Below are 27,450 nucleotides of genomic sequence, written 5' to 3' on the forward strand. Positions count from 1 at the left end.
CTAATATTCACTCAAACTGTGCCACTTGGCGATCTGCTTCCGCGGGTTCTCGCACACCTCCCGCCAGTGTTCCACGCCGCCCGCCGTGACGCTGTGCGCCCCCAGGATCAGCCGCCCCACCACCTCGTTTTTCGTGGTGCGGTCGAAGTCGATGACCAGGAACTCGATGCTGATGTCGGGCAGGAGGTCCACGGGGATGTCGTAAATGAAAGACTCGTTGAAGACGGGGCTCAGGGTGCACTTCTTGACGTGGGTTTTCTTTTTGGCGATGCGCTTCCTGCCGTAGTAGACGTTCACCTTGACGTAGGGATCTGCCGGAGAGAAGGACAAGGGGGGAGCCAATAACACAGGCCAGGAACGAGATTGGGAGAGATTTCACAGAAACCCATCTGGCATGGGATTGCCTTTCGGGTCCCTGGAGGCCAGGGTACTCTTCCATCATGCCTGGATGTCTTTATTTCGTTTATTTGAAACACTGATTAGCTGCCTTTCTACCTTACATAAGAACATAAGAAAGGCCATGCTGGATCAGACCAAGGCCCATCAAGTCCAGCAATCTGTTCACACAGTGGCCGACCAGGGGCCTCCAGGAAGCCCCCAAACAAGACGACTGCAGCAGCATTGTCCTGCCTGTGCTCCACAGCACCTAATATCATAGGCTGATCCTGGAGAGAATAGGTATGCATCATTACTAGTAGCCATTTTGACTAGTAGCCATGGATAGCCCTCTCCTCCATGAACATGTCCACTCCCCTCTTAAAGCCTTCCAAGTTGGCAGCCATCACCACATCCTGGGGAAGGGAGTTCCAAAATTTAACTATGCAGATTTAACTATCCACAGTTTCACTATCCACAATTAACTATACCTTGCAGAACTCAATGGTGGTTTATGACATAAACAAAAGAACAATTATAAAAACACCTAACGACGACCATGTAAAGTCTCCAATTAGGACTGCTAAGAAATACAAATTAAATTAGTCAAATGCAGTCCTAAATCAATCTGCCTCTGACTGCCTCCTGAATATTAAAAGCGAGAGGGCCAGGCACAGCTCCCTGGGGAGGTTGTTCCATAATAGTGGGGCTGCCACCTAAAAGACCCTCTCTCGTAGACCCCCCTCTTGTGGATCTAGCTCTTGTGTTTTGAAGGCAAAGAGAAGTTCGAAGGTGGTTTACCACTGCCAGGCTAACCTGATCTCGTCAGGTCTCAGAAGCTAAGCAGGGTCTTTCTTGGCTAGTACTTGAATGGGAGACCACCAAGAAAGACCAGGGTTGCTATGCAGAGGAAGGCGATGGCAAACCACCTCTGTTAGTCTCTTGCTTTGAAAACCCTACTGGGTTGCCATAAGTCAGCTGCGACTTGATGGCACTTTACACACATACACACATAATTTCACTGGATGGCATCCCCACCCATAAGTTCTTGTATTCCAGAAGATTGAGACAATGGTCGTTTATGCATGGGTACTTTCACTCACATTCACCGCCCCCCCCGGTCTGTCTCAGTTGGTCCATGGAGTAATGCATGAGTTTTCCCTCCATTAGAGATGACCTTGCTGCCAGCCCTCACAAATCCCGGGACTTCTTGTTCCTCTGTTAACCTGATTCTTCCCTCACCCCTGAGTTCAGCCCAGGTGAAATCTCTGTGCATAAGGCAAAGTGCGGGACATGTAAGCTTAGTTTCTCTCACAGCCAGTTACAAAGCAGCATGTCCAGAGGCGGGGATTCAAATGCTTCCTGTGTCCTGGGAGTTCTTTCTGAGCAGAAGAAAGACTTTTAAAAACCGAGGCTTGAATTTCTCCCCCGCCCCGCTCTTCTTTTCAGATTGCTCCATTTTTTGTTTTATGTTCTTAAAGTGCATTTTTATGCGGCAATTGGGTTTGGGGGGGAAGGGAACTTTTCTCTCACTACAGCCAATTACGAAGCAGCATTTCAAGGGGCGGGGATTGAAATACTTCCTGGTTTGAGCTTGGAGACTGCTGGGGCATAGACTCCCAACAGGAAAGTGTGGGTCCAGCGAGCAACAAACCTCAGGTAAAACTCCCACGCATAAACGAACAATGAGAATGAGAAAATGCTCGCTCTTTCCACATCACACTCACGTTGTTCTGCCCTGTTCCCATTTGAATGGCCTCCCCTGTCGTTTATAAATGAGCCTGTTAGCCAAAACATTACCCACCCCCTTGCCATCCCGTTATGGGGTGCCCAGCAATACCCTTCGGTGCCACAGCAACCACTAATTGTATCAGCCCTGAACAGCAGCGCACAGGAAATTGTTTCCACTTGTCTGCGCATCAGAATGACGGCCGGGCCCTGGGGGGACCTGGAACGCGGCCTGGATCCAGTGCGAGTACTAAGCGATCAGCCAGCAGGCGGCTAATTACGGAGCAACCTGCTCCACGCCGATATAGAGGCGGGCGCAGTCGCCAGCTCCCACGCAGCGCGGAAGGGAGAAACACGAGCGCAAGGCAGAGTAAATAGCTTCTACCTGAGAGGCCGGTGATGTCCATCTTGGGCAGGTGTTTGGCTTTGAGCACCACGACAGTCATGCGCTGAGCGACGGGCTGGTAAGATAAGGAAACCTGCAGCTCCCCTCTGCTGACGCATTTCTGAGGAGAGACGGGAAATAGGCTGTCAGCCTTGGAATCGCAGCCTGGCTGACCCAACCCACCCTTGGTTATTTTTTATTTTTATTTTTTTTTGTAATTTGGCCAATTTGTTTGGAAGAAGAGTTGCTTTTTATATGCCTACTTTCTCTACCACTTACACAAGATCACATGAAGCTGCCTTCTACTGAATCAGACCCTCGGTCCATCAAGATCAGCGTTGTCTACTCAGACTGGAAGCGGCTCTCCAGGTTCTCAGGCTGAGGTCTTTCACATCACCTGCTTGCCTTTTTCCTTTAAGTGGAGATGCCGAGGATTGAACCTGGGACGTTCTGCATGCCAAGCAAATGCTCCACCACTGAGCCACAGCCCCTCCCCATGGCTCTCCAGGTCTCAGGCTGAGGTCTTTCACATCACCCACTTGCCCTAGTCCCTTTAACTGGAGATGCCGGGGATTGAACCTGGGACCTTCTGCATGCCAAGCAGAGGCTCTACCACTGAGACACAGCCCCTCACCTAAGGGAGAATCAAACCTGCTTATAATCACCTTCCCTTCCCCTCCCCACAGCAGACACCCTGTGAGGTAGGTGAGGCTGAGAGAGCTGTGACTAGCCCAAGGTCACCCAGATGGCTTCGTGTGGAGGACTGGGGAAACAAACCCGGTTCACCAGATTAGAGTCCGCCGCTCATGTGGAGGAGTGGGGAATCAAACCCGGTTCTCCAGATTAGAGTCCACCGCTCCAAACCACCGCTCTTAACCACTACACCACGCTGGCACCACACTGAAGTTTACTACTTCAGGTCATTGTGTTAAATCTCTCGAGTCCCTTTCGCTTTCCTGAGGAGCTTCAGAGAGAAAAGTGGGGAAACCGCTGTTGTTAGGGGAATGGATTCCAGGGAATATGTAGCAGTGGGAGAGGGAGGGGCCATGGCTCAGTGTTAGAGCATCTGCTCGGCACACAGAAGGTCCCAGGTTCAATCCCCGGCATCTCCAGTTAAGGGTCAGGTAGTAGGTGATGTGAATAGGGATGCCAGCCTCCAGGTGGGACCTGGGGATCCCCTGGAATTACAGCTCATCTCCAGTTTTTGGAGAAAGACCCCTGCAAAGATAACCTCTTACAACTATGGCCTGAATTACAAGCAGTCGCACCTGGAGCCACTTCGTCAACACGTTAGACTTTTTGCCTCTTGGAAGAGATGGGATTCTTCCCCCACTGCAGGAATGAGCAATCTATGGAGCTAAAAAACGTCCGTTCTGCATCCTCTGAACCTCAACCATCAGGAGAGAAGCAGAAGGGATCGCATTTGATTGTTTACATGTTAAACGCTTTCCCAGTGGCCTTAAATACTTCTTGGCATTATCCATCTTAGTCTGGATTAAAAGAAAAAGGTGGGGGGTGAAGAGAAAGAAGCTGGCTTCGTTTAAAGAAAGTTAATACGGTGGAAATAAAGCGAAGCCTTGCCAAATGTTACAAAGCTACTGCTAAGCCAGTGAATGGCAGGCTGGGTTGCCATGGACGGCCAGGGTGCCGTGTCCTAGATTTCATGCCTAGAGTATAGCTAGCCATAGCGCAAGGCGCTGCTTGCCCTGGTATTCCGACACATCACAAAGGGTCTCGACCAGGGTGGTGTCTGGTCCCTTTAACTACACAGGAATTAAAAACGATTCCAAAATGCAGAAATGCAAAAAGGTGCACGGAAAGTATTGAACACAATTTAATAGAAGAAGAAGAGTTGGTTTTTATATGCCGACTTTCTCTCCCACTTAAGGAAGAATCCAACCGGCTCACAATCTCCTTCCCTTCCCCACAACAGACACCATGGGAGGTAGGTGGGGCTGAGAGAGTGTGACTAGCCCAAGTTCACCCAGCTGGCTGCATGTGGAGGAGGGGGGAAACCAACCCGGATCACCAGTTTAGCGCCCGCCACTCATGTGGGGGAATCTGACCCGGTTCTCCAGATCAGAGTCCACCGCTCCAAACCACCGCTCTTCACCACTACGCTGCTCTTAACCACACGTCGGGGTCGTCCTATGAAATTGTGTTCAAGACTCTCTACATCTTTTGCGTTTCTGCATTGTGCAATTGTTTTTATTTCTACTGGTTTTACAGTTAAACTCAAAACAAAACTGGAGGCTGGAGAGATCCATATATTTCACCCTGAGCTGCTTAGAGGAAGCATGATTTGTTTTTCTAAGTGACTGCTAAGTGCATAGAACCTGGGAGTGAGAGATCGTTCAAGGGGAGGGAGGTGAAGCAACCCGCCAACCTTTCAGCTTCTTTCTCTTAAAAAGCAGGAGAAGGCCAAAGGCACAGAAAGCCGTGCCTTTAAATGGCTTGCAACTCTGAGCAGTGGCATCTGGCATGATTTCCCGGAGTGGTGGAAGGCTGAAAAGGCCTTTGGATTTCACTGCGTCCAGGGCTTTGATGTCTCCAAGGTCCTGCAGGATATGAAGCTGATCGGCTGCTTACAGGTTGCATATATATGAATATATGAAGCTGCCGTATACTGAATCAGACCCTTGGTCCATCAAAGTCAATAATGTCTACTCAGACTGGCAGCAGCTTTCCAGGGTCTCAGGCAGAGGTCTTTCACATCACCTATGTGCCTAGTCCCTTTAACTGGAGATGCCGGGGATTGAACCTGGGACCTTCTGCATGCAAAGCAGAGGCTCTACCACTGAGACGCAGCCCCTCCTCTTGGCCCTTACGGTTTGCTCTCTGGCTATTTACAAATTATTTATTTGTTTACTTCATTTATACCCTGCCTTTCTCCCAAATGGGGACCCAAAGCAGCTTCAAAGCAGGAGGAAAAGGCTTCAAGAAACTTTAACAGCAAGTTGACTGTCCATACTGGACAATTAGGAGTTGAAAATGCATGGTATATTGTTCTTTTAAATCACTACAAATCAGATCTGGTAAAAAATGGGAGGACAGTGGGGGAAACACGAGTGCAATGGGTTACAAGGGATGTCACCTGGCTTCTCTGTTAAAACTGATGATGGTGATTTCAGACCATAAACAGTGAATACAGAAGCAATCTCTGCTATCTGGGGACTGCACCTGGTGGGCATCTCCTTCTGTCAGGTGGCTTATGCTCAGCATCACTTCCTTTCCAGCCTTCCACGACACCCCATGGTGGTGTTGTGGTTAAGAGTGGTGGACTCTAATCTGGAGAACCGGGTTGGTTTTCCCATTCCTACCCATGAGCGGCGGACTCTAATCTGGTGAACCGGATTGGTTTCCCCACTCCTATATATGAGGCCTGCTGGGTGACCTTGGGCCAGTCACAGTTCTCCCCGCTCTCTCTCAACCCCACCTACCCCACAAGGTGTCTGTTTGTGGGGAGAGGAAGAGAAGGAGATTGTAAGCTGGTTTGGTTCTCCTTAAAAGATAGAGAACATTGGCATATAAAAGCCAACTCTTCTTCTACTCGGCTCAGCTGGAACAAGACTTCCTTTCCAGTGGTAGCAAGGCATGACTGAGGGAAAGCCAGCTGCTTAGACAGGACTCATTAAATAGCACAAGCCCGACGGCGAGACACAGAAGCGACTTTACGAGACCAGGGATGCTGCCGGTTTTCTTTTTTATTATGTGGTGCAGGGCGTCATCCGACTGAAACAGCAGGTACTCGGTTTTATTTACTTAGAAGTTCCCTTCTCTCTGCCTAATCATAGAAACGTCTACGGTGGCTTCAAGAAATAGAACTTACCAAACATAAAATGGAAAAAAGAAATCATTAAAAACTTTTAAAACGTTGCTTAATACTAATATAGTGTTTATCGAGTACCAAACAATGTATTTTATGGTTCATGCTAAAAATATTAGGATAATTATTATTTAATGGTCATTACGACTTTATTATCTATTGCTCATAACTTCTATTGCCTTTTATCATATATTGTTGATATTACCGTTGGTATATTTTTTTCGTTGACTTTTCTGATTGGTATAACTGATTTAATTGTAACTGTGATCATGATATGGCTTGTAATTTTCCTTTCCTTTCCTGTTTTGTTTTTATCTATAAATTAAAAAAACCTTATTAAAAAACACACAAATAAAACTCTTACATAGATCACGCCTCCCCTCCGCTAACCCAGTCTTCGCCAAAGTACTCTGAATAATTATAGCGATCGTAAACGTTAGATTAAATTATGTAAAACGAGCCCTTGTGTGGACATTTGCAAAAACGCTTAGCAAAGCAATTGAATTATTGGGGAGGGGAAGCCAGATTCGAGTCCAGCCGCATGTTAGAGACCAACAAGGTTTTCGGGATATGAGCTTTCGAGAGTCGAAGCTCCCTTCATCAGATGCCAAGTAGGAATGGAGATCTCAGAGTCCTCATTATTATTATTGGGGGGAATGTAGATGCAGCCTACTTCCTCCCCACCCACTGTTAGAGGCACCCGCTAAGGTTGCCAGTTCCCGCTTTGTCATTTGCGGGAGGTTTTTGGAGCGGAGCCAGAGGAGGGCGGGGTTTGGGGAGGGGAGGGACTTCAATGTCATAGAGTCCAATTGCCAAAGCGGCCATTTTCTCCAGTTGAACCGATCTCTGTTGCCTGGGGATCAGTTGTAATAGCAGGAGATCTCCAGCTAGTACCTGGAGGTTGGCAACCCTAGCACCTGCTGATCCTCCTTTTTCCTCAATATGTCCAAGATGTAACCGGACCCCAGGTCTACCCAGCACCATTTTCCAACTCTGCCTGGCTTTCTATCCAGGATGCAGGGAAGGGGGGCTTGAACACATGAAGCTGCATTATACTGAATCAGACCCTGGGTCTATCAAAGTCAGTATTGTCTACTCGGACTGGCAGCGGCTCTCCAGGGTCTCAGGCACAGGTCTTTCACATCAACTATTTGCCTGGTCCCTTTAACTGGAGGTGCCGGGGATTGAACCTGGGACCTTCTGCATGCCAAGCAGATGCTTCACCACTGAGCCACAGACCCTCCCCTTAAGACATATTTTTCTCCCTTTTCCACCCCTCCCACTTTTTTAACATCCTGCCAGATGAAGAGCTCTGGAGAGCTCAAGATCTTTCACTGGGGTTGCCAGTTCCAGGTTGGGAAATACCTGGAGATTTTGGGGGTGGAGCTTGAGGAGGGCCGGGTTTGGGGAGAGGAGGGACTTCAATGCTATAGAGTACAATTGCCAAAGCGGTCATTTCCTCCAGGGAAACTGATCTCTTTTGCCTGGAGACCAGTTGTAACAGTGTGAGATCTCCCGTCACCGCTTGGAGGTTGGCAACCCTATCTTGCACACACTCTTCTGTCGTTTTGATAGGTCCTAATAAAAAGGTATCAGGCGTCTTTTTATTAACCAGAACGAGACCGGCGTCATTGGAATCTGGAGACAAATAATATTTTTTACGTTCTAGTCCGGAGGTAGAGCGTAGGATGCAGCCCCACCCCACCCCGCCCTGGAAGTTATTTTTTTCTCTCGACTCTGGTGGCTCCATGTGTGCACACACAAGAATTGTTCTCAGATTATGGAAACCAGAGATTTTCCGACCTCGTCATGTCACATGCTGAGCCCGTGGCTCAGTGGTCCAGCAACTGATTTGCACGTAGATCATTTCAAGATGTCATTGTTCCCCGGCACAGTGCATTGGTCAGGCCGCACCTGGAGTACTGTGTGCAGTTCTGGAGGCCTCACTTCCAAAAGGATGTGGACCGAATCGAGTGGGTGCAGAGGAAAGTGATGAGGATGATCCAGGGCCTGGAGACCAAGCCCTGCGAGGAAAGGCTGAGGGAGTTGGGAATGTCTAGGGTGGAGAAGATGAGGTTGAGGGAGGACAGGATGGCTCTCATGAAGTATTTGAAGGGCTGTCACTTAGAGGAGGGCAGGGGGCTGTTCCTGTTAGCAGCAGAGGATAGGACTCGCAATAATGGGTTTAAATTGCGGGCGGAAAGGTACCGCCTGGCTATTAAGAAATTTTTTTTTACAATAAGAGTAGTTCAGCAGTGGAAAGGGCTGCCTAGGGAGGTTGTGAGCTCCCCCCTCACTGGCAGTCTTTAAGCAGAGGCTGGACGAATACTTGTCAGGGGTGCTCTAGGCTGATCCTGCATTGAGCAGGGGGTCGTACTAAATGGCCTGCATGGCCCCTCCCCACTCTATGATTCTGTAAGTGGGTAGCCATGTAGGTCTGCAGTAGAATAGCAAGACTGGAGTCCAGTAGCACTTTAGAGACCAACCAAATTTCCAGGATGTAAGTTTTCGTAGGGAGCTTTCGAAGCTCTCGAAAGCTTACACCCTGGGAACCTGGTTGGTCTCTAAGGTGCTACTCGACTCGGATCTTGCTCTTGATTTGCATGCAGAAAGCTGAAGGGGCAGAAACAGCCACCTCCAAGAATCTTGGGTAGCAAGGGGAGAAAAAAAGTTTATCTCCCCGAGGACCTGGAAAGCTGCAGCCAGTCAGAATAGACAATATTGATCTGGAAAGCATGTCTGATGGTATAAGGCAACGTCATGTATTATTGGAGAGAGAGCACAGCATGATGGGAAGAGGTTCGATCTGTGCATCTCAGACAGGGGAGCTGGGAAAGGCCTTTCTCTGCTGGATGCCCTGGAAAGCAGCCACCGGTCCAAGCAGGTGATCTAGGAGTCGATGGCTCAATGATCTCAAGCGGCGCAAGGCAGCTTCATGAATCTTCTGAGTTTTGTAGGTAATGTGCCAGCTTTAAAGCCAAGCACTGTCTGGAGAATAAGTTTCAGTACAGACATAACGCAAAACCATGGTTTGCTTTAAGTTATTTGGTTTGTGAAACTCGGGCTTGACAACAGTCGCTCAAACCCTGGTTTGTCTCAGCAAATGCTGGTTCCTCTTTGGCCAGGCTAGCGAGTCTGTAGTGAACCAATGACCCAAGAATACGTGAAGCTGCCTTATACTGAATCAGACCCTCAGTCCATCAAAGTCAGTCTTGTCTACTCAGACAGTGGCTCTCCAGGGTCTCAGGCAGAGGTTGTTCACATCACCTTAAGAAGAGGTTAGATGGCCATCTGTCAGCAATGCTGATTCTATGACCTCAGGAAGTTCATGAGAGGGAGGGCATCTTGGCCATCTTTTGGGCATGGAGAAGGGGTCACTGTGTGTGTGTGGAAGGGAAGGTATTTGTGAATTTCCTGGATTGTGCAGGGAGTTGGACTAGGTGACCCTGGTGGTCCCTTCCAACTCTATGATTCTATGATAACCTCCTTGTCTGGTCCCTTTAACTGGAGATGCTGGGGATTGAACCTGGGACTTTCTGCATGCCAAGCAGACGCTCTACCACTGAGCCACAGCCCCTCCCAAACCATGGTTTCAAATCCTGAGTTGAGGGACCTTAGATGACTTCAAGTAGCTGAGTGCCCTGCATTCAGACAACCACGATTTAACTGAACCCTGGTTTCGGCTTAGGTCCGAACTGTCCCAGAGAGTAACCCTCAAAACAACAGACATTGGCCACTCCTGGTCACTTTGGTCTGACCCATAATTCCTCGGAGACAACCTTTGCACAAGAGAGGTCTGTTTGCTACGTGCACTGTTCATGTATATTTTATTCTGCTGGTCCATAACTGGAATAAATTATTGATTTATTATTGCATGCTGCAAGGACAGAGAAAAACAGAAGGCAGGCCCTGAACAGGACTTAGAATCATAGAATCGAAGAATCACAGAGCTGGAAGGGGCCATTCTTTGCATACCCGTGTTCTTGTAATCCTGTAGCTCATGTCAGACCTCACTTGGAAAACTGTGTCCAGTTTTGGGCTCCACAATTTAAGAAGGATGTTGACAAGTTGGAGCGTGTCCAGAGGAGGGCGACCAGAATGGTCAAAGGTCTGGAATCCATGCCCTATGAGGAGAGACTTAGGGAGTTGGGTTTGTTTAGTTTGGAGAAGAGAAGGTTGAGGGGAGACATGATAGCCATGTTTAAATATTTGAAGGATGTCATGTTGATGAGGGAACTAGCTTGTTCTCCGTTGCTCCAGAGACTAGGACACAGAGTAATGGATTTAAACTAAGAGAAAAACTATTCCACCTAAACATTAGGAAGAACTTTCTGACGGTGAGGGCGGTTCAATGGTGGAATGCCCTGCCTCGGGGTGGGGTGGGGGGTGGAGTCCCCGTCTTTGGAGGTCTTTAAGCAGAGGTTGCATGGCCATCTGTCGGGAGCGCTTTGATTGTGGGATCCTGTATGGCAGGGGGTTGGACTGGATGGCCCTTGTGGTCTCTTCCAACCTTGTGTGATTTGATTTGATGTATCGAACCCTCAGTTTTCCGAAGCATATTCGTAATGCTAAATGGGATGCTTCCTAGCTAATATTCCTAAGGCTACAGAGACTTCTACCCTGATCGGCAGTCTACTTTCTGTCCTCGAGACCTCGGCACAGTTTCCATGACAGCTCACAGTCCTGGGAAGCGTGCTGTTCTGCTAGCTAGAGTAACACGTGCTGTATCGTGGTCACAGTGTCCGAGTGGAACTGGGGACCCTTGGGTTCAAATCCCCACTCAGCCCTGAAGCTCACTGGGTAGGGTTGCCAACCTCCAGGTACTAGCTGGAGATCTCCTGCTATTACAACTGATCTCCAGCCAATAGAGATCAGTTCCCCTGGAGAAAATGGCCACTTTGGCAATTGGACTCTATGGCATTGAAGTCCCTCCCCTCCCCAAACCCTGCCCTCCTCAAGCTCTGCCCCAAAAACTTCCCGTGAAGAGGGACCTGACAACCCTATCACAGGGTGACCCTGGCCCAGTCAATCTCTGTCCATCTAAGCTACTCTGCAGGGTTGTAGTGAGGATAAAAGGGAGGAAGAGTGGGATGAAAATGCGGCAAATCAGTATGTAGAATTCCAGGTGGAAAATAAATATTTCTCCCATCTCCCTTTACGGAGGGAATCTGTGGCCATGCTTCTTCGCACACATTGGATAAGCACTTCCCATGCACTTTAGCGGTGGTTTGCAAGTGGATTTCACACTTGCAAATAATCGCTAAAATGCGTTGAAAGTGCATTCTCCAACATGTCTGAAAGCAGATGGGGGAGGAGCCAGTGTGGCGCCAGGGACAGCTTCAGTGCCAGTTATGAAAGCTAAAGTGGCACTGACGCTGGTGGGGGGGCCATCACGCTAGTTTTGGGGAGCCGTGCATCAGTGCAAGTGATGGCACTGGAGCAGCCTCGCTGGCAGCATTTTGCCGGCACAGGGGCTTGTGCCAGTATCAAAGGGGGCGTTCCCAGGGGCAGACTGACTTTAGTCAGCCCTTTTGGCCTGGGAACGCCCCTTTTTGCAGGAGCCAAGTTACGCCAGCAAAAAAGCAGGCGTAGCCCCCCAGTACTCTATGGAGAGTTCCACGGGGTTTTCTTCAAAATTGGTTTTTCTGCTTGCTGTGCTTGGCAGCAAGCAGCTCTGGAGGCGGCGTGGCGGCGCTGTTCCCGGGTGCTCCGTAACTGCCACCCCCCATTAGGATTGAAGGGCTGTCATATAGAGGATGGTGCCGAGTTGTTTTCTGTTGCCCCAGAAGGTTGGACCAGAACCAACGGGTTAAAATTAAATCAAAAGAGTTTCCGTCTAGACGTTAGGAAGAATTTTCTAACAGAGTGGTTCTTCGGTGGAACAGGCTTCCTCGGGAGGTGGTGAGCTCTCCTTCCCTGGAGGTTTTTAGGAAGAGGCTAAATGGCCATCTGTCAGCAATGCTGATTCTATGACCTTAGGCAGATGATGAGAGGGAGGTCATCTTGGCCATCTTCTGGGCATGGAGTAGGGGTCACTGGGCGTGTGTGGGGGAGGTAGTTGTGAATTTCCTGTATGGTGCCGGGGGTTGGACTAGATGACCCTGGTGGTCCCTTCCAACACTATGATTGGGCTGCCCGAGTAGAATATGATACCTTGTGCAGAATCTAGAAGCTGCTATGGGATAGCAGGAATCCATTACAGGAGGGGAAATCAGTTTCATGGAAGAGACGAAGAACTTATAAATCACAACGGTGAAATGGAACCTCCATGTACAGAGGCACTCTGTGTATAAACATTTGATGGGAAGGCTTTTAGGCCAGACCCTGTAAGACCTTGGAGGCTTCAAAGATCTAAGTGAGCAATTATGTGTGGTTTTTAAGTACAGTGTGGAGAAAGTGGCCAGAGAGATTTTTTCCCCATTCCTTATAAAGCTAGGGTTTGAGATCATAGGAATAAATAGCTCAGCCGAATTGCACTAAAGCGCCATCTATAGTATCCTGTTTCCCACAGTAACCAACTGAATGCCTGCAAACCGGGCCTGAAGGTATACTGGCTCTGGAAATGGAGGTTCCATTTAGTTACAGCCTGCCCTCTGTGAAGGAATCCTGATAGGCCAGTCTACTCTGACTGGCAGCTGCTCTCCAGGGGCTCAAGCAGAGAAAGGTCTTTCGCATCACCGACTACTTGAGCCTGCTAGTTGGTGATGCTAGTTGGGGATCGAACCTGGGACCTTCTGCATACCAAACCAATGCTCTAGCCACTGAGCCACAACCCCTCCCCTACAAAGCTGGCTTACACTGACCATTGGTATATCTGGCCCGGTTTCATCATGTCTGACTGGCAGCCACTCTCTAAGGTAGCAGAGGCCTCTCCCCAGGGGCTTCCTACTTGATATCCCTTTACTTTACTTTACTTTATTGCGTTTCTACCCCTGCTCTCCCCAACCCGAAGGTCGGGCTCAGAGCAGCTTACACAATCTATAATCTATTAGCACATTTAAAGTAATTATTTAGATCACGTAGAAACTATATAGAATTGAATAGACGCTATATAGAAATGAATAGAAATAATTACAGATATCATAGAAATAATCAGACTGGTTTATATATCCTACTTATTGGGTCAACTATTTTTTCTATGATACAAAATTCAAAAGTAGCTTAGTTAGTAGTCAAATGTAACTACTCTGAAGCAATGTCGTTTTCTATTGTATATTATATTATTATATTACTACTACTACTATTACTACTACCACTATTCGTAGTAGAATTTACAATTTTTATATCCTGCCTTTCAGCCCTTACAAGGGCTGCCAAAGCGGCTAACAATTTATAACCAACACAAACCGACAAGATAAAATTACATTATGAAACCATTAAAATCACCCACCCCCTCCCAAACATACATAATTAAAAACCATTTTAAAAAGAGTTTTAAAAACAGTTTAAATACAAAACAGTTAAAATCCATACAAAACATGAAAACGTTGGTTAGGAAGGAGGAATCATTGATGAAATGCCAAACAAAACAAAAAAGTCTTCACCCGAGGGTGGAAGACGGCAACAAAAGGGGACAGAAGCATCCCCCAGAAGAGAAAGTTCCAGAACTCTGGTGCCATGACCGAGAAGGCCCTCTCCTGGGTTGCCACCTGCCTAATCTCAGAAGGTGGAGGCACATGATGCAGGGCCTCCAAAGATGACAGTAATGGTCGGGTGGGTTCATAAGTGATTAGGCGGTCCTTCAGGTTGGTTGGTCCCAAACTGTATAAGGCTTTAAAGGTCAAGACCAGCACCTGTTTCAATCCCATGCGGTGGTGGAAAGTACCATCAAATTACAGCTGACTTATAGTGACCTCATAGGGTTTTCAAGGCAAGAGATGTTGGGAGGTGGTTTGCCATGGCCTGCCTCCACCTGGGCTGAGAGAGTTCTGAGAGAACTGTGACTGGCCCAAGGTCACCCAGCAGCCTTCACGAGGAAGAGCGGGGAATCGAACCCGGTTCTCCAGATCAGACTCTGTCACTCTTAACCACTATACCATGCTGGATAACCACACCTAAGCCCAGACTAGAAGGGGTCTACACAATTTGCCTTATATCCAGGAAAGCTTAGAGTTGTCCGGACACCACCCGTTCAATCACCTTGCTCAAAAATGGAACATTTGAGAATGGTCGACGTGAGGGATCGAACCGGGATGTGAGGGATCGAACCTGGGACCTTCGTACGCAAAGCAAGTGATCGACGACTCTGCCATGGACCCATCCCCACCTTACCTGTATGTTCCTTTTGATTATCTCCCTGGTTAAATGGACCTTTCCAGTGCTTGGGTCCACCCCGGCTAGTGGCACCATGACTTCTCCGATGACATCATCTCGGGAAAAGCGGTCAAAGCTCAGCACCAGGAAGTGAAGGACCAGATCCTGAAGCTGGCTGTAGGGGATCCCGTAAAAGGTGAAGGTCTCGTCAAAGACGGGGTCCAAGGTCTTGCGGAGGACGCGCGTCTTCACTCGGTGCCTCTTGTCCGGCAGGATTGTCATCTTGATGTAGGGGTCAGAGCCCTGATTGTGTTCATCCATGACCGGCAAGCCATGGGCTTCTTGAATGGTGACCACCAACGCCTTCTTGGGGAAGTTGTAGTCCACCGAAAAAGTCAGCGTCCCCAACATGATGTCCTCTTCTGGGGACGATGGAGAGGAAGGTTTGCTGCCCGCTGGGGTCAGGCTTTGATCTGGACTCAGTTCTTCTCCATAACTGACCTTGATCGGGAGCTGGTTGACGCATGGGGTTGCCACGCTCAACCCGTTGGGGGTATTGTCGGATCCCACGAGCCCGGATTCTGCGGCATCTACCAGAAGGTTCCCCTGCCCATCTTTCCTGGCAGCGCCGGTCTTGTCTCGCCGGATCCGTATGATTTTCTTCTTGTTGCTCAAAGTCTCCGGATAGATACTGATCCCTTTCAGCATGTGGATGAACTTGTAAGGGGGGCTCTTGTGTTTCTTCTCTGCTTGTTGGTGGCAGCACGTCCATACGAACACGGTCACGGAGACGGACACCACTAGGACGGTGGCGCCAATGAGGCCAGCCACGATGGGGGAGACATCTGGACAGAGGGGAGGGGACAAAAAATCAGAATGAATTAGCCATCACAGTTGCAGTGGGGAAACTTGTTTTCAGATTTCTGCAATCTATACCCTATTGCACGGTTTACTAGATGTCCCCTCCTGTTGATCGTATTGACTTAGACTAGAGGTCCCCAACTTTTTTGAGCCCGTGGGTACCTTGAACACATGAAGCTGCCTTATACTGAATCAGAGCCTTGGTCCATCGAAGTCAGTATTGTCTACTCAGACCGGCAGCTTCTCTCCAGGGTCTCAGGCAGAGGTCTTTCACATCACCTACTTGCCTAGTCCCTTTAACTGGAGATGCTGGGGATTGAACCTGGGACCTTCTGCATGCCAAGCTGAGGCTCTGCTGCTGAGCCATGGCCCCTCCACAGGGTGGTGGGCAAAACCACAAAATGGCGGCTGCAGGATTCAGAGCCACACACACACACACACAAGACACTCAAGTGCAAGGGAGAAAAGCAGTGATTAAAAAAAAACACTGGAAAAGAGTGTGAGAGAGAATAAAATCAACACTCTGGTGGCAGCTGCCACCAAAGCAAGCTTATTTTAACCTGCACTGTGTAATCTACCCTGAGTCTTTCAGTGCGAAAGGTGGCCTATGAAGAAAGTAAATGAAATAAGAGCCAGTGGCATAGAAGAAGAGGAGGAGGAAGAGGAGAAGGAAGGAGAAGGAGAGTTGGTTTTTATATGCCAACTTTCTCAACCTTTTAAGGAAAACCACACTGGCTTATAATCGCCTTCCCTTCCTCTCCCCACAACAGACAACTTGTGAGGTAGGTGGGGCTGAGAGAGTTATGAGAGAACTGTGACTGGCCCAAGGTCACCCAGCAGGCTCACAGGTAGGACTGGGGGATTGAACCCAGTTCTCCAGATTAGAGTCCACCACTCTTAACCACTACACCACACTGGCATAGTGGTTAGAATGCAGGACTTGGATCTGGGAGAACCAAGTTCGAATCTAGGGTTGCCAACTCCAGGTTTGGAAATACCTGGAGCCTAGGTGAGTGAGGTTTAGGGAGGGGAGGGAACTCAGTAGGGTATAATGCCATGCAGTCCACCTTCGAAAGCAGCCATTTTTAAAAAATTTTAATGAATGAATGCATGAATGAATGGAGAGCAGTTGTAATTATGGGAGATCACCAGCCCCCACCTGCAGATTGGCAACCTTATTTGAATCCCCCTTTTGCCATGGGAATTCTCCCACTCTGTCAACCGGGTGACCTTGGGCCAATCACATCCTCTCAACCTAACATACCTCACACAGTTGTTGTGACAATAAAATGGAGGGGAGAATCATGTAGGCCACCCTTGGGTCCCCAACTGGGGAGAAAAAGGGGGATATAAATGAAGTACAGAAATGAATAGAAATGAGCTGAATCAGAAGATCACCAGTTTAAAATCTCGTCTCTGCCACAGATTCACTAGGGGTCACCTGGTCAAGCTCTTCTCTCAACCTCAACCAAATCTGTACAAGAAACCTCAACCAAACATCTGGCCAACAGCAGGTTCTCTGGCTGAGCCACCCAACTAGGGATGCGAGATTTCTCTTCGCCACCAATGGGGGGGGGGGTTGGGGCGGAGCCTGAGGGTAGAGTTTGGGGAGGGGAGGGACTTCAACGCCATAAAGTCCAATCGCCAAAGCGGCCATTTTCTCCAGGGGAACCGATCTCTATCGGCTGGAGGTCAGTTGTAATAGCAGGAGATCGCCAGCTAGTACCTGGAGGTTAGTCAACAATGGGCAATCACTATGGCTGTTTACAAAAAAACCAATGAAATAATTTTTATGTATAATTTCTTATTATTACTGTCCCGAGACGGACCCTCGCCCGGTCCGTCCGGGACTACGGAGTCCCGGTGCCTCTAGGGCACCGCAGGAGGGGAGGACTTGGGAGGGGGTGGGGGACACCCAGGGAGTCGACACCTTACCTGTCCGTATGTTTATCCCTACAGGCGCCGCGGCCGGAGACGGAGCAACCCGCGAGGAAGACCCGGCCGGGGGGGGGCGGGCCGGGAGGGAAGAGGCGGCCGACACCCTAGAGAGGGAGGGTGGGGCCGACGGACGGAGGAAGGCGCTGGAACCCCGGGCAGCCACGGGGTGCGCGGGGGTCGGGGAAGAGGAAGGTCAGGTGTCTCCTTTACTGGCGGCTGACAGTGGGGAGACGCTGGCTACATCGGAGGGAGAAAGTGACTCAGATTCTCCCTCCGCATGGTCTGAGGCCGATGAAGCTCCATTGGCTCACCAGGGGGAGGTAGCAGAGGAGCAGGGGACCCCGCAACCCCAGGCTTCAGCTCCTACAATTACTGTGTTGCTGCACAAAGATATCTCATCTCCAAAATAAACTGCTTTCAACAATTTACAAAATCAAACAACAATATCAAAACAGGCTTCCGGTAATTGTCCTGTTTCATATAAATCTTCATCAGTTGGTAAGTATTTAGTTGGTAAGTATTATTTAATATAGTTTATAAATCCTCTTTTCTTCTTTTCCAGGTTCCTTGCTGGAGAAATGATGAGGATTATTAGTGCACAATGGCCATCCCACGGTGTTTCTTTCTAGACTACTTTCCACGTCTTTAAATATATCCAATAGCACAATTGCTTAGATTTTGTTTCTGTATCATGATTACTTGTATATAGTACCTGGAGGTTGGCAACCCTACACCCAAGTAACTGCTAGGGGGTGCCCCAAGGGCACCGACGTACTGAAGAGACCCAGTTCATGGGTGGCATGGGACATGATCGGCATCCTCTGGGGCCTTGCTTGGCCCCGGCTACAGCCAGTGTGGCCCAGGAGAGGTGGGGTGTGTATGCCATGCTCAGAGTTAAGGTTGCCAGCTCCAGGTTAGGAAATTCCTGGGGAGGTTGGGAAGGGAAGGAGATGGAGAGGGAAGAGACCTTATTTGGGTATCATACCACAGAGTTAGGGTTATTTACACATTTTATTAATACGGTCTGTCAAAAGTTAGTACATCAAATTATCTAACTCAATGGGACTGTAGAACTAATACAAATTACACAGTTTAATAACAAGTCATCGCGAGAAGTTAACTTATCAACAATAGTTCTACAAGTATAAAAAGGTTTAACATTTTTTTCCCATTCTATTTTTGTGTGTTTTAATTGCAATAGCACAAAATTTGACAGTTGGGAGCGAGAAGTGTGGAGTTTCACCCATCAGGAGCTTCTTAGTCAGGATTTAGGAGTTAGGGTCGCCAACCTTCAGGTGGCAGCCAGAGATCTCCCGCTATAACAACTGATCCCCAGGCGACAGAGATCAGTTCTCCTGGAGAAAATGGCTGCTTTGGAAGGTGGACTGTATGGCATTATACCCCATTGAAGCCCCTCCCCAAACCCCACCCTCCTCAGGCTCCACCCCCAAAATCTACAGGTATTTCCCCACCCGGAGCTGGCAACCCTACATAGAGTCCACCCTCCAAAGCAGCCATTTTCTCCAGGGGAACTGATGTCTGCAATCTGGAGACGTTGTAATTCCGGAAGATCTCTAGGCCCCACCTGGAGATTGGAGAGCAACCCTGCTCAGGGCGTTGGAATACTTCGAACCTGTCCTTAATCGGCCCTTTGCCAATCCAAACCAGAGAATCGCACCCATGGAGATTATTTTGTTTATCCGTTGCTTATCAAAAAACACCCCTCCTCCCGCACACTTTTTCGAGCGCCTTCTTCAAAAGCAGCTCCCAGACAACAAAAAAAGCAATGTCAAAGGAACGAAAACAAGACACCAAATTCTAGCGCTTCCAAAAGCCAAATTTCAAAATCGGCATGCCACGCAGGAATGCACAGCAGAGAGGAAGACAGCCAAAGACATGTCCACATTTTAAAAGGGGGTCTCGGCTTGGCCAGTGTGGTGTAGTGGTTAAGAGCGGGGGTTTGGAGAGGTGGACTCTAATCTAGAGAACCCGGTTTGATTCCCCTCTCCTCCACATGAGCAGTGGATGCTAATCTGATGAACTGGGTTGGTTTTCCCACTCCTCCACATGAAGCCAGCTGGGTGCCCTTGGGCTAGTCACAGTTCTTTCAGAGCTCTCTCAGCCCCCACCTACCTCACAGGGTGTCTGTTGCGGGGAGGGGCAGGGAAGGAGATTGTCAGCCAGTTTGATTCTCCCTTAAATGGTAGAGGAAGTCGGCATATAAAAACCAACTCTTCTTCTTCTCAATGCCAATCATAAGAGTGCCAAGAAAACCTCATGGGTAAAGGTATTACAAAGGATGGGATGCTTTGAGGGGCCGTGGCTCAGTGGTAGAGCATCTGCTTGGCATGCAAAAGGTCCCAAGTTCAATCCCCAGCATCTCCAGTAAAAAAGGACCAGGCAGTAGGTGATGTGAAAGACCTCCACCTGAGACCCTGGAGAGCTTCTGCCAGTTTGTGTAGACAATACTGACCTTGAAGGAACAAGGGTCTGATTCAGTATAAGGCAGTTTCATGTGAATCCAAAAGTCCTTGTCCCTGGTCTCCACCTGCCTGATTTCAGGTGGCTGGTGGGTCCCGAAAAGGGTGTTAGAGGAAGATCTCATAAGGGAACCGATTGGTAGGGTTGCCAGGTCCCTTTTCGCAACAGGCGGGTTTGGGGGCAGAGCCTGAGGAGGGCGGGGTTTGGGGAGGGACTTCAATGCGATGGAGCCCAATTGCCAAAGCAACCATTTCCTCCAGGTGAACTGATCTCTATTGGCTGGAGATCAGTTGTAATAGCGGGAGATCTCCAGCTAGTACCTGGAGGTTGGCAACCCTACCGATTGGCCTTTCAGATGCTGTGGGGTCAGGCCCTTTAGGACCATTCCGAGTTTCACCAGCTTGGGAGGATGAGTCAGTATAATCCAGCCTGTTGGATCCAACTGAGATCCAAGACCTTTCTTGGGAGGGGCCAAGATGGATGCTGTTACTCTTCCTTGGCAACTGGTCATCTTAAGGAGGAATGACCCTAAACTGAGGGTGGACTGTTTCCCACTTGGAGCATCATCGCTTGTAGAAAATATGACAGAGAAGTTGGAAAGTAGACAGTGATTACAAATAGCCCATTAGTCACCGGGGTGGTAATGCCAAAGACTGCAATCAACAGCACAGACAGCACAGTGTTTTGGCTAGAGTCGGCCAGGCTTGGGAAATGCATTGAACACACATGAAGCTGCCTTATACTGAATCAGACCCTGGGTGTATCAAAGTCAGTATTGTCTACTCAGGCTGGCAGCAGCTCTCCAGGGGCTCAGGCGGAGGTATTTCCCATTACCTACCTGTCTAGTCCCTATAACTGGAGATGCCAGGGATTGAACCTGGGACCTTCTGCATGCCAAGCAGATACGCTACCCTGGGTGCATCAAAGTCAGTATTGTCTACTCAGGCTGGCAGCAGCTCTCCAGGGTCTCAGGCAGAGGTCTTTCCCATTACCTACTTGCCTAGTCCCTTTAACTGGAGATGCTGGGGATTGAACCTGGGATCTTCTGCATGCCAAGCAGATGCCCTACCAACTGAGCCACAGCCCCTCACCAAACATAAGTTCAACTTCCACCTCTGCCATCAACCCCATTTATTTATTTACTAACAGCTTACTTCATTCTCCCCTCTTCCTCTTCTCCTCACAACAACCCTGTGAAATAGGTTAAGCTGAGAGTGGTGTGACTAGTGAGTCACCCATCAAGCTTCCATGGCAGAGTCAGGATTCGAACCTGGGTCTCCCAGATCCTAGTCCGACACTCTAAACACTACACAGGGCTGGCACCTTAGGTGGACCTTGGACTATTCACACACAGCCTACGTCATAGGACTGGTGTGAGGATAATTGGGGGGGACGACCATATATCGTGTCCTGAGCTCCTTGAAAGAAAGGAATAAAAATATGAAAGATATAAGGGAACACTTTGTCTGGAAGGAGAGACCGTGCTAACTAAAGAAGGGAGCCACTCTGAATTCAGTGGACCAAAGTACCGATTGTAAAGTGGGTTCATGGTGTAGACCTGATATCCTCTCAAGCCCTGATGAACAGCCGTTCCACTGGCCAACAGAAAATAGTGCCATACAGCTAATGTTTTGTAGGAATTTCTGGGTGTAAAGAAATGTATACACTAGAATATATTTACTCTCCTTTTCCTCGTTCAGAATTGGCAAACCAGGCTGTGAGCCGTTTGCATCCTTTACATGTGACACGAACAGCCTAGCAGACAAGAGTTTGTCTCCTTGAGAACCTCAGCGACTCATTTTGAAACTAACCGGGTTTCTAGTCCTTATGGATGCGGACAAAAGTTTGAAAATGCAGTGCCTGTTCTGAAGGGAGTCTTTTGATAGACCTTCGTAGCCTGCTGACTTTTCTGTGTCCCCCCCCCTTTATTACTTCCCTGGAGCACCCCTGCAAGGGTGATTTCCCTGTGTCAGCCAGGTCTTTCCAAAAGATGCTGAATTCCGTGGAAATCCAGACATTGACACGAGTCTCAGTTATGGAGCGTAAGCATGTGTGTTCAAGGACTTATAGGTGTTTTGGAACAGGGAATGGGGGTAGGTGGTTGGGATGAAACCTTCACCTCGCTCCCTTCTAGCCCTTAGGACATTTGCTACAGAAGGTAACCATGGAATTAAATGCCAAAGTAATAGAACACAAAAGGGCTGACCTCAGCTGGTTTGATGACATCACCCAGATTAACTCAGGGCTTTTCATGAGATCGAATGAAAAGGCCCAGTTATTACAAGCCACAGCAAAAACAACCTCTTTCTCTCGGGGGGAAAGCAGAGAAACATGGCCTCTTGCATCAGGGAAGGCTCTTTGCACCGCTGTGAGTGGAAGGGATCGCCAGGATCCAACCCATTACTTTCATCAGAGCAGGCAAAGAGACATTTGAAGAGTTAAGATACATTTGATGACTAGGGTAGTTTTTTAAAATTTCTTTTACGCAATGTATACGCCGCCTTTCTGCCCTACAAGGCGGGTGACAAAATAAAATATTCCCAGTAAACTGTTGTCACGGGAAGTCCTCTGCACAAAAGACCTTTTTCCACATTCAACCCAAACACTGCCTTTTACCTTAGTTTTATCCTTATGCCTGGAGAGCCCTACCATTTTCCTGGCTGCCTCTGAGGCCTGGACTCGCTAGCATTCTGCCTCGCTACCTCTGAACTCCCTTCCCAGAATATGAAGATGGTGCTATAACTCTCTCTCTCTTTTAATTTCCTCCTCAACACCAACTATTTCCTTTCTGCCCTTATTTCCCATGACCGTCACTTCTCCAGCTGCCCAAAAGCCTCCCGCTCTGTCAAATGACTGCCCGTTTCCCCCCCGTTTCCCCTCACTGCCCCTTAACCTTGGAACTCCCTAATATTTGCCCTCACTGCCCCTCATGCCTGAAACTCCCTGCAATTCTCCCTCGCTGCTCTTATGCCTGGAACTCCCTGCCATTCTCCCTCACTGTCCCTTATGCCTGAACTCCTCGCTGTTTTCCCTCACTGCCCTTTCAGGCTGGAACTCTCTGCCATTTTCCCTCCCTGCCCCTTAAACTTGGGATTCCTTCCCAGACTATCTACAGGGTTCATCTGTCTCTCTTTCTCAGATCCCTCAAAACAAATTGTTCGCTAAAAGCATCCAGTACTCTGACAGTACTATGGCTCACTATCACCATGAGATCACATATACAGTCTTGAATTTAAAACAGAGGCTGCGGTCATATAAACGCCAACATTCACATTGCAGGAACCTCTTCTTTCCCAGTGTCCTGACCCATTTCCTGCAACCAAAGCAAAGCTCCCTCAATGAAATATCTTCATCCAGATTGGCTGCCTCACAACGCTGGAACTCTCTCTGCTTGGAACGCACCAAAATCAGAGCATCCTTTTAGAACTACTGCAAGACCATTTTCTTTGAATTAGATCGGGGGAAGGGGAGGTAGGTAGATTGGATTTTTTAGCATTTATCTATACTTTGTATATATTTAATTGGATTTAAATTGGAACAGAAGAAGAAGGAGAAGGAGGAGGAGGTTGCTTTTTATATGCCAACTTTCTCTACCACTTAAGGGAGACTCAAACCGGCTTACAGTCACCTTCCCTTCCCCTCCCCACAACAGACACCCTGCGAGGTAGGTGGGGTGAGAGAGTGAGACTAGTCCAAGGCCACCCAGCTGGCTTCATATGGAGGAGTGGGGAAACAAATCCAGTTCACCAGATTAGCCTCCGCTGCTCATGTGGAAGAGGGGGGAATTGAACCTCGTTCTCCAGATTAAAGTCCACTGCTCCAAACCACTGCCCTTAAATTTAACCACTACACCACACCTGCTCCATAACTAATCATAACTAATTATAAAATATGTTCAGGTTTTTTTGGGGGGGTTGCTTCTAGAATGTAACCCATGGAATCCATACATATTTATACATGGGACTTTAATAAAAAGTTATAACTGGGATAATCTTCTAGTCCTTATGATTCTCGGGTAAAAATACTATGTGGGGAGAATGGAGCAGCTGCGTTTGGGAAGGCTATGAAATCTCAGCATCATCTACCCAATCATGACTTCATTGTGTGGCTGGAACCATTCTCCTTTGTTTTGTTTTGTGTGTGTGAATGTGAAACACACAAAGCTCAATCAGATGTGTTGTTGCAAACTGCATTGGTGGGGACGAATTGCAGGCGCCTAATGTCCCCCTGTCACAGGGAAGAAACAAATTGGGCCGGAAACGGGATTAACACAGAAAAGGGAAACAGGGAAATTTAAGTGGCCTTTGGATGTGCCGCTAGGCTTTCACTGTGCGAGAGTTTGCTGGGGGAACTACTGCAGTAGACTTCGAAGCGAAGGGCTTAACGCTAAAATGTCAACCCCCATAGTTCCATAATCCCATTCATAATCCTTCAGAGACATTTAAATAGCTGGAACAGCATCTTCAGTGGTGCGATCGGGGGGGGGGTGCATACAAAATCCAGATTTCCCCCCGCTTTCGATCCACATTAACCACAGTGTCGTAAAAAAACTGGGGTGCCTACATAATAGGAGGGGAGACCCCAATATTCAGTAATGTAGAGTTTCTCTCCCATGTTACAGAAGAAACAGGCACTGGTGTTTCCCCCCTCCCCCATCTGATTTAAAGCCAGAATTCAAAGGGTGTGATGTTTGTCCACGTTAGCTGTCACATTTGCATTTCTGCTTAGCTTGAGGGCAATGGCACAGCGCAGAGTTTGCCCCAAAGGACTGTCAAATGCTGCGCTTTGGTGATAAAAAATGCAGAGGGTTTTAATTAACATTAACATGCTCTACATCTGTCCACAGATGCAAGCTGCATCTATCAGAAATGCCATTGTGTGCGACTCATTCATTTCTGGATGGCAAGAATTAAAGCACACACACAAGGGGATTCTGGGTACAGATATTGAAGAAGGAGAAGAAGTTGGTCTTTATATGCCGACTTTCTCCACCAATTAAGGAAGACTCAAACCAGTTTACAATCACCTTCCCTTCCCTTCCCCACAACAGACACCCTGTGCGGTAGGTGGGACTGAGAGAGTGTGACTGGCCCAAGGTCACCCAGCTGGCTTCATGTATAGGATTGGGGAAACCAACCTGGTTCACCAGATTAGCCTCCGCTGCTCATGTGGAGGAGCGTGGAATCAAAACCGGTTCTCCAGATCAGACTCCACAGCTCCAAACCACCGCTCTTAACCACTACACCATGCTGGCTTAGGACAAATTCAAAACCCACAAATAGGTGGGCATCCCAGTCTCTTTAAATCTCAGTGCGCGGGGGTGGGGAAGGGGAGGGCCCTTCCCACTTTCATAATAATCCCCCTGCCAGAAATTTCACTGCAAACCTGGCCAAGGAAGGGGCACCTCGGCGCCACAGTGGTGGATGTTGTGCCCGATTATTGTGTAGGTATAGATTCAGGCAGGTGGCGGGGGACTGTTGAAAGCAGCTGATGAAACAGAAGCTGCCTCGCTGGCACAGACGGGAGGCTGCAAAACTTCTCCCAGGGCAACCCCCCAGGGAATATCAATAATGGCGGGGTGGTTCGGGGTGTGTGTTTGTGCTTTGCTGTCTCTGTGTGGATTCTCAAGGGATGAGACTAAGGGAGAGGGCCGTGCGGGACAGAGGGCACCTTCGACTGGGGGCCAGATTGCAGGGCATCAGGCAAAGCTCCGCTACCCCTTGAACACATGAACAAATGAAGCTGCCTTATACTGAATCAGACCCTCAGACCATCAAAGTCAGTATTGACTACTCAGACCAGCAGCAGCTTTCCAGGGTCTCAGGCGGAGGTCTTTCACATCACCTACTTGCCTGGTCCCTTTAACTGGAGATGCCGGGGATTGAACCTGAGGCCTTCTGCATGCCAAGCAGATGCTCTACCACTGAGCCACAGCCCTCCCCTTAAAATATGAAGCTGACTTATACTGAATCAAACCCTTGGTCCATCAAAGTCAGTACTGTCTACTCAGACTGGCAGCGGCTCCCCAGGGTCTCAGGAAGGGATCTTTCACATAGCCTACCTGCCTAGTCCCTTTAACTGGAGATGCCAGGAATTGAACCTGGGACCTTCTGATGCTCTACCACTGAGACACGGCCCCTCCCCTTCCTTCCTCTCAATCCGGGAGGGGAAGGACTTGTGGGCTGTGAGCAATGACACAACCCCCCCCCCCAATCTCAGGCACATGTACAATCTCGCTCCCTGTACTTCAGATTCTGTTTTCCCATACTGCTCGCAAAAAAGGGGGGGTGGCAAACAAAGGCAGTTTCCCCTCCCCCAAGTTAGCTGGGGCACTGCCTGGCCCGGAATAGACATCACGTCATGCTCCTCCCCCCCTTCTCTGAGCCACCAGTCTGCACCTGCTCCCTCCTCCCGCAGCCCCCCAAGGGAAGGGGATCGGGCCGGCGAAGGGCAGTGCCCCTCCCTTCCTTTGCAACACCCCTGCCCCTCGCACTGAACAGCCTGGCTCTACCCCTGGCATTGACCCAACACGCGCCGGAGGTGGAGGCCGGGCACGCCCGAACACCGGGGGTGGAGGCAGGGAGATGGGATACAGGGGAAGGGAGAGAGTCCAGGCGTGGATGGCATCAGGAGGGGATCGGTGAGAGGTGGGAACCTGGCCCAGAATGGGTAGGGGAAGTCGGCTCGTGCTCGGAGTGAGAGGGCAGGCCGGGCTGCTTCGGCCAGTGTTGGGTGGTGTTTTGTGTGTGTGTATGGGATAGGATACTGAATGATGCTGGATCTCACTATGGCTTGAGGGAAGCTAATGTTACCAAGGCCTAGAGATGGAAAAGATAGAAGGTTTTGGCTGCGGAGCAGGAATGCCCCAAAGGGGGAACCGACAGAAGCAGCAACGAGTTTAAATTGTGTTTTAATATGTTTTGTACGGAGGAGTTCTTGCCCTCTGTGTGTGTGTGTGCATGCGCGTGTGTACACTCTTTGCTTCTTCCTCCCACAGCTATGAGAACAGTATCATATCAAGGTTTTTTTTTGGGGGGGGGATCTGCTATATAAATAAATCTTGGAGATGGCTGGTGGTGCCAATCTTGGCCCGTGTGTATATGGAGGGAGGGAGAAGATGGCAAACCAGAAGATGGAGGGGAGATGTTTGCGATGGATTCAGGGCCCAAGGCCCCGCGTAGGGAGGGTTGTTTATTTCTGGCAACGGCCCCCAGCAAGTTGAGAGGGGGGAAAACACACAACCTGGACCGATGCCGGAGATGGATTACGGTGAGGACCGTAGGGTTCGATGGGGAGGAATGTTGATCGCGACCCCTGCCAAGGCCCGGTGTTTGCATTTTTTGGGCAGGCGGGTGGGGGGGAGGAATTGCATGGGGGGGAGGCAGAAACCAAGGTTGCAGTGCGCAAGCAAGCAGCCTCCCCGGCCACACTCACCGAAGCTGGGGCGGACGCTGGCGATCTCGGCCATGGCTGCCCGCGACGGGAGCGGCGGCCTTGTGAGCGCAGGAGGCCCCTTCGGCGGATGCGACGCCTCGGCCGGCCCTGAGGATGCTCCGAGCCCAGGGATGCAGGAGCCGCCGACTGGTCCTGATGCAGCGCTGGC

At 49.2% G+C, this 27,450-nt stretch overlaps 1 protein-coding gene across 1 annotated transcript; it reads right to left on the reverse strand.

The window, feature by feature from the left end:
• Positions 1 to 27,450, reverse strand: SYT11 (synaptotagmin 11). Its single transcript, XM_056852627.1, has 4 exons — positions 27,282 to 27,450; positions 14,586 to 15,412; positions 2,486 to 2,609; positions 1 to 311 (listed from the first exon to the last, which is right to left on the reverse strand). The coding sequence occupies exons 1-4, from the start codon at positions 27,313 to 27,315 to the stop codon at positions 1 to 3; spliced, it is 1,296 nt and encodes a 431-aa protein (XP_056708605.1). The 5' UTR covers positions 27,316 to 27,450.

This window comes from Euleptes europaea, chromosome 7 (genome assembly GCF_029931775.1).
Source record: "Euleptes europaea isolate rEulEur1 chromosome 7, rEulEur1.hap1, whole genome shotgun sequence".
In the NCBI taxonomy this organism is placed as follows: Eukaryota; Metazoa; Chordata; class Lepidosauria; order Squamata; family Sphaerodactylidae; genus Euleptes; species Euleptes europaea.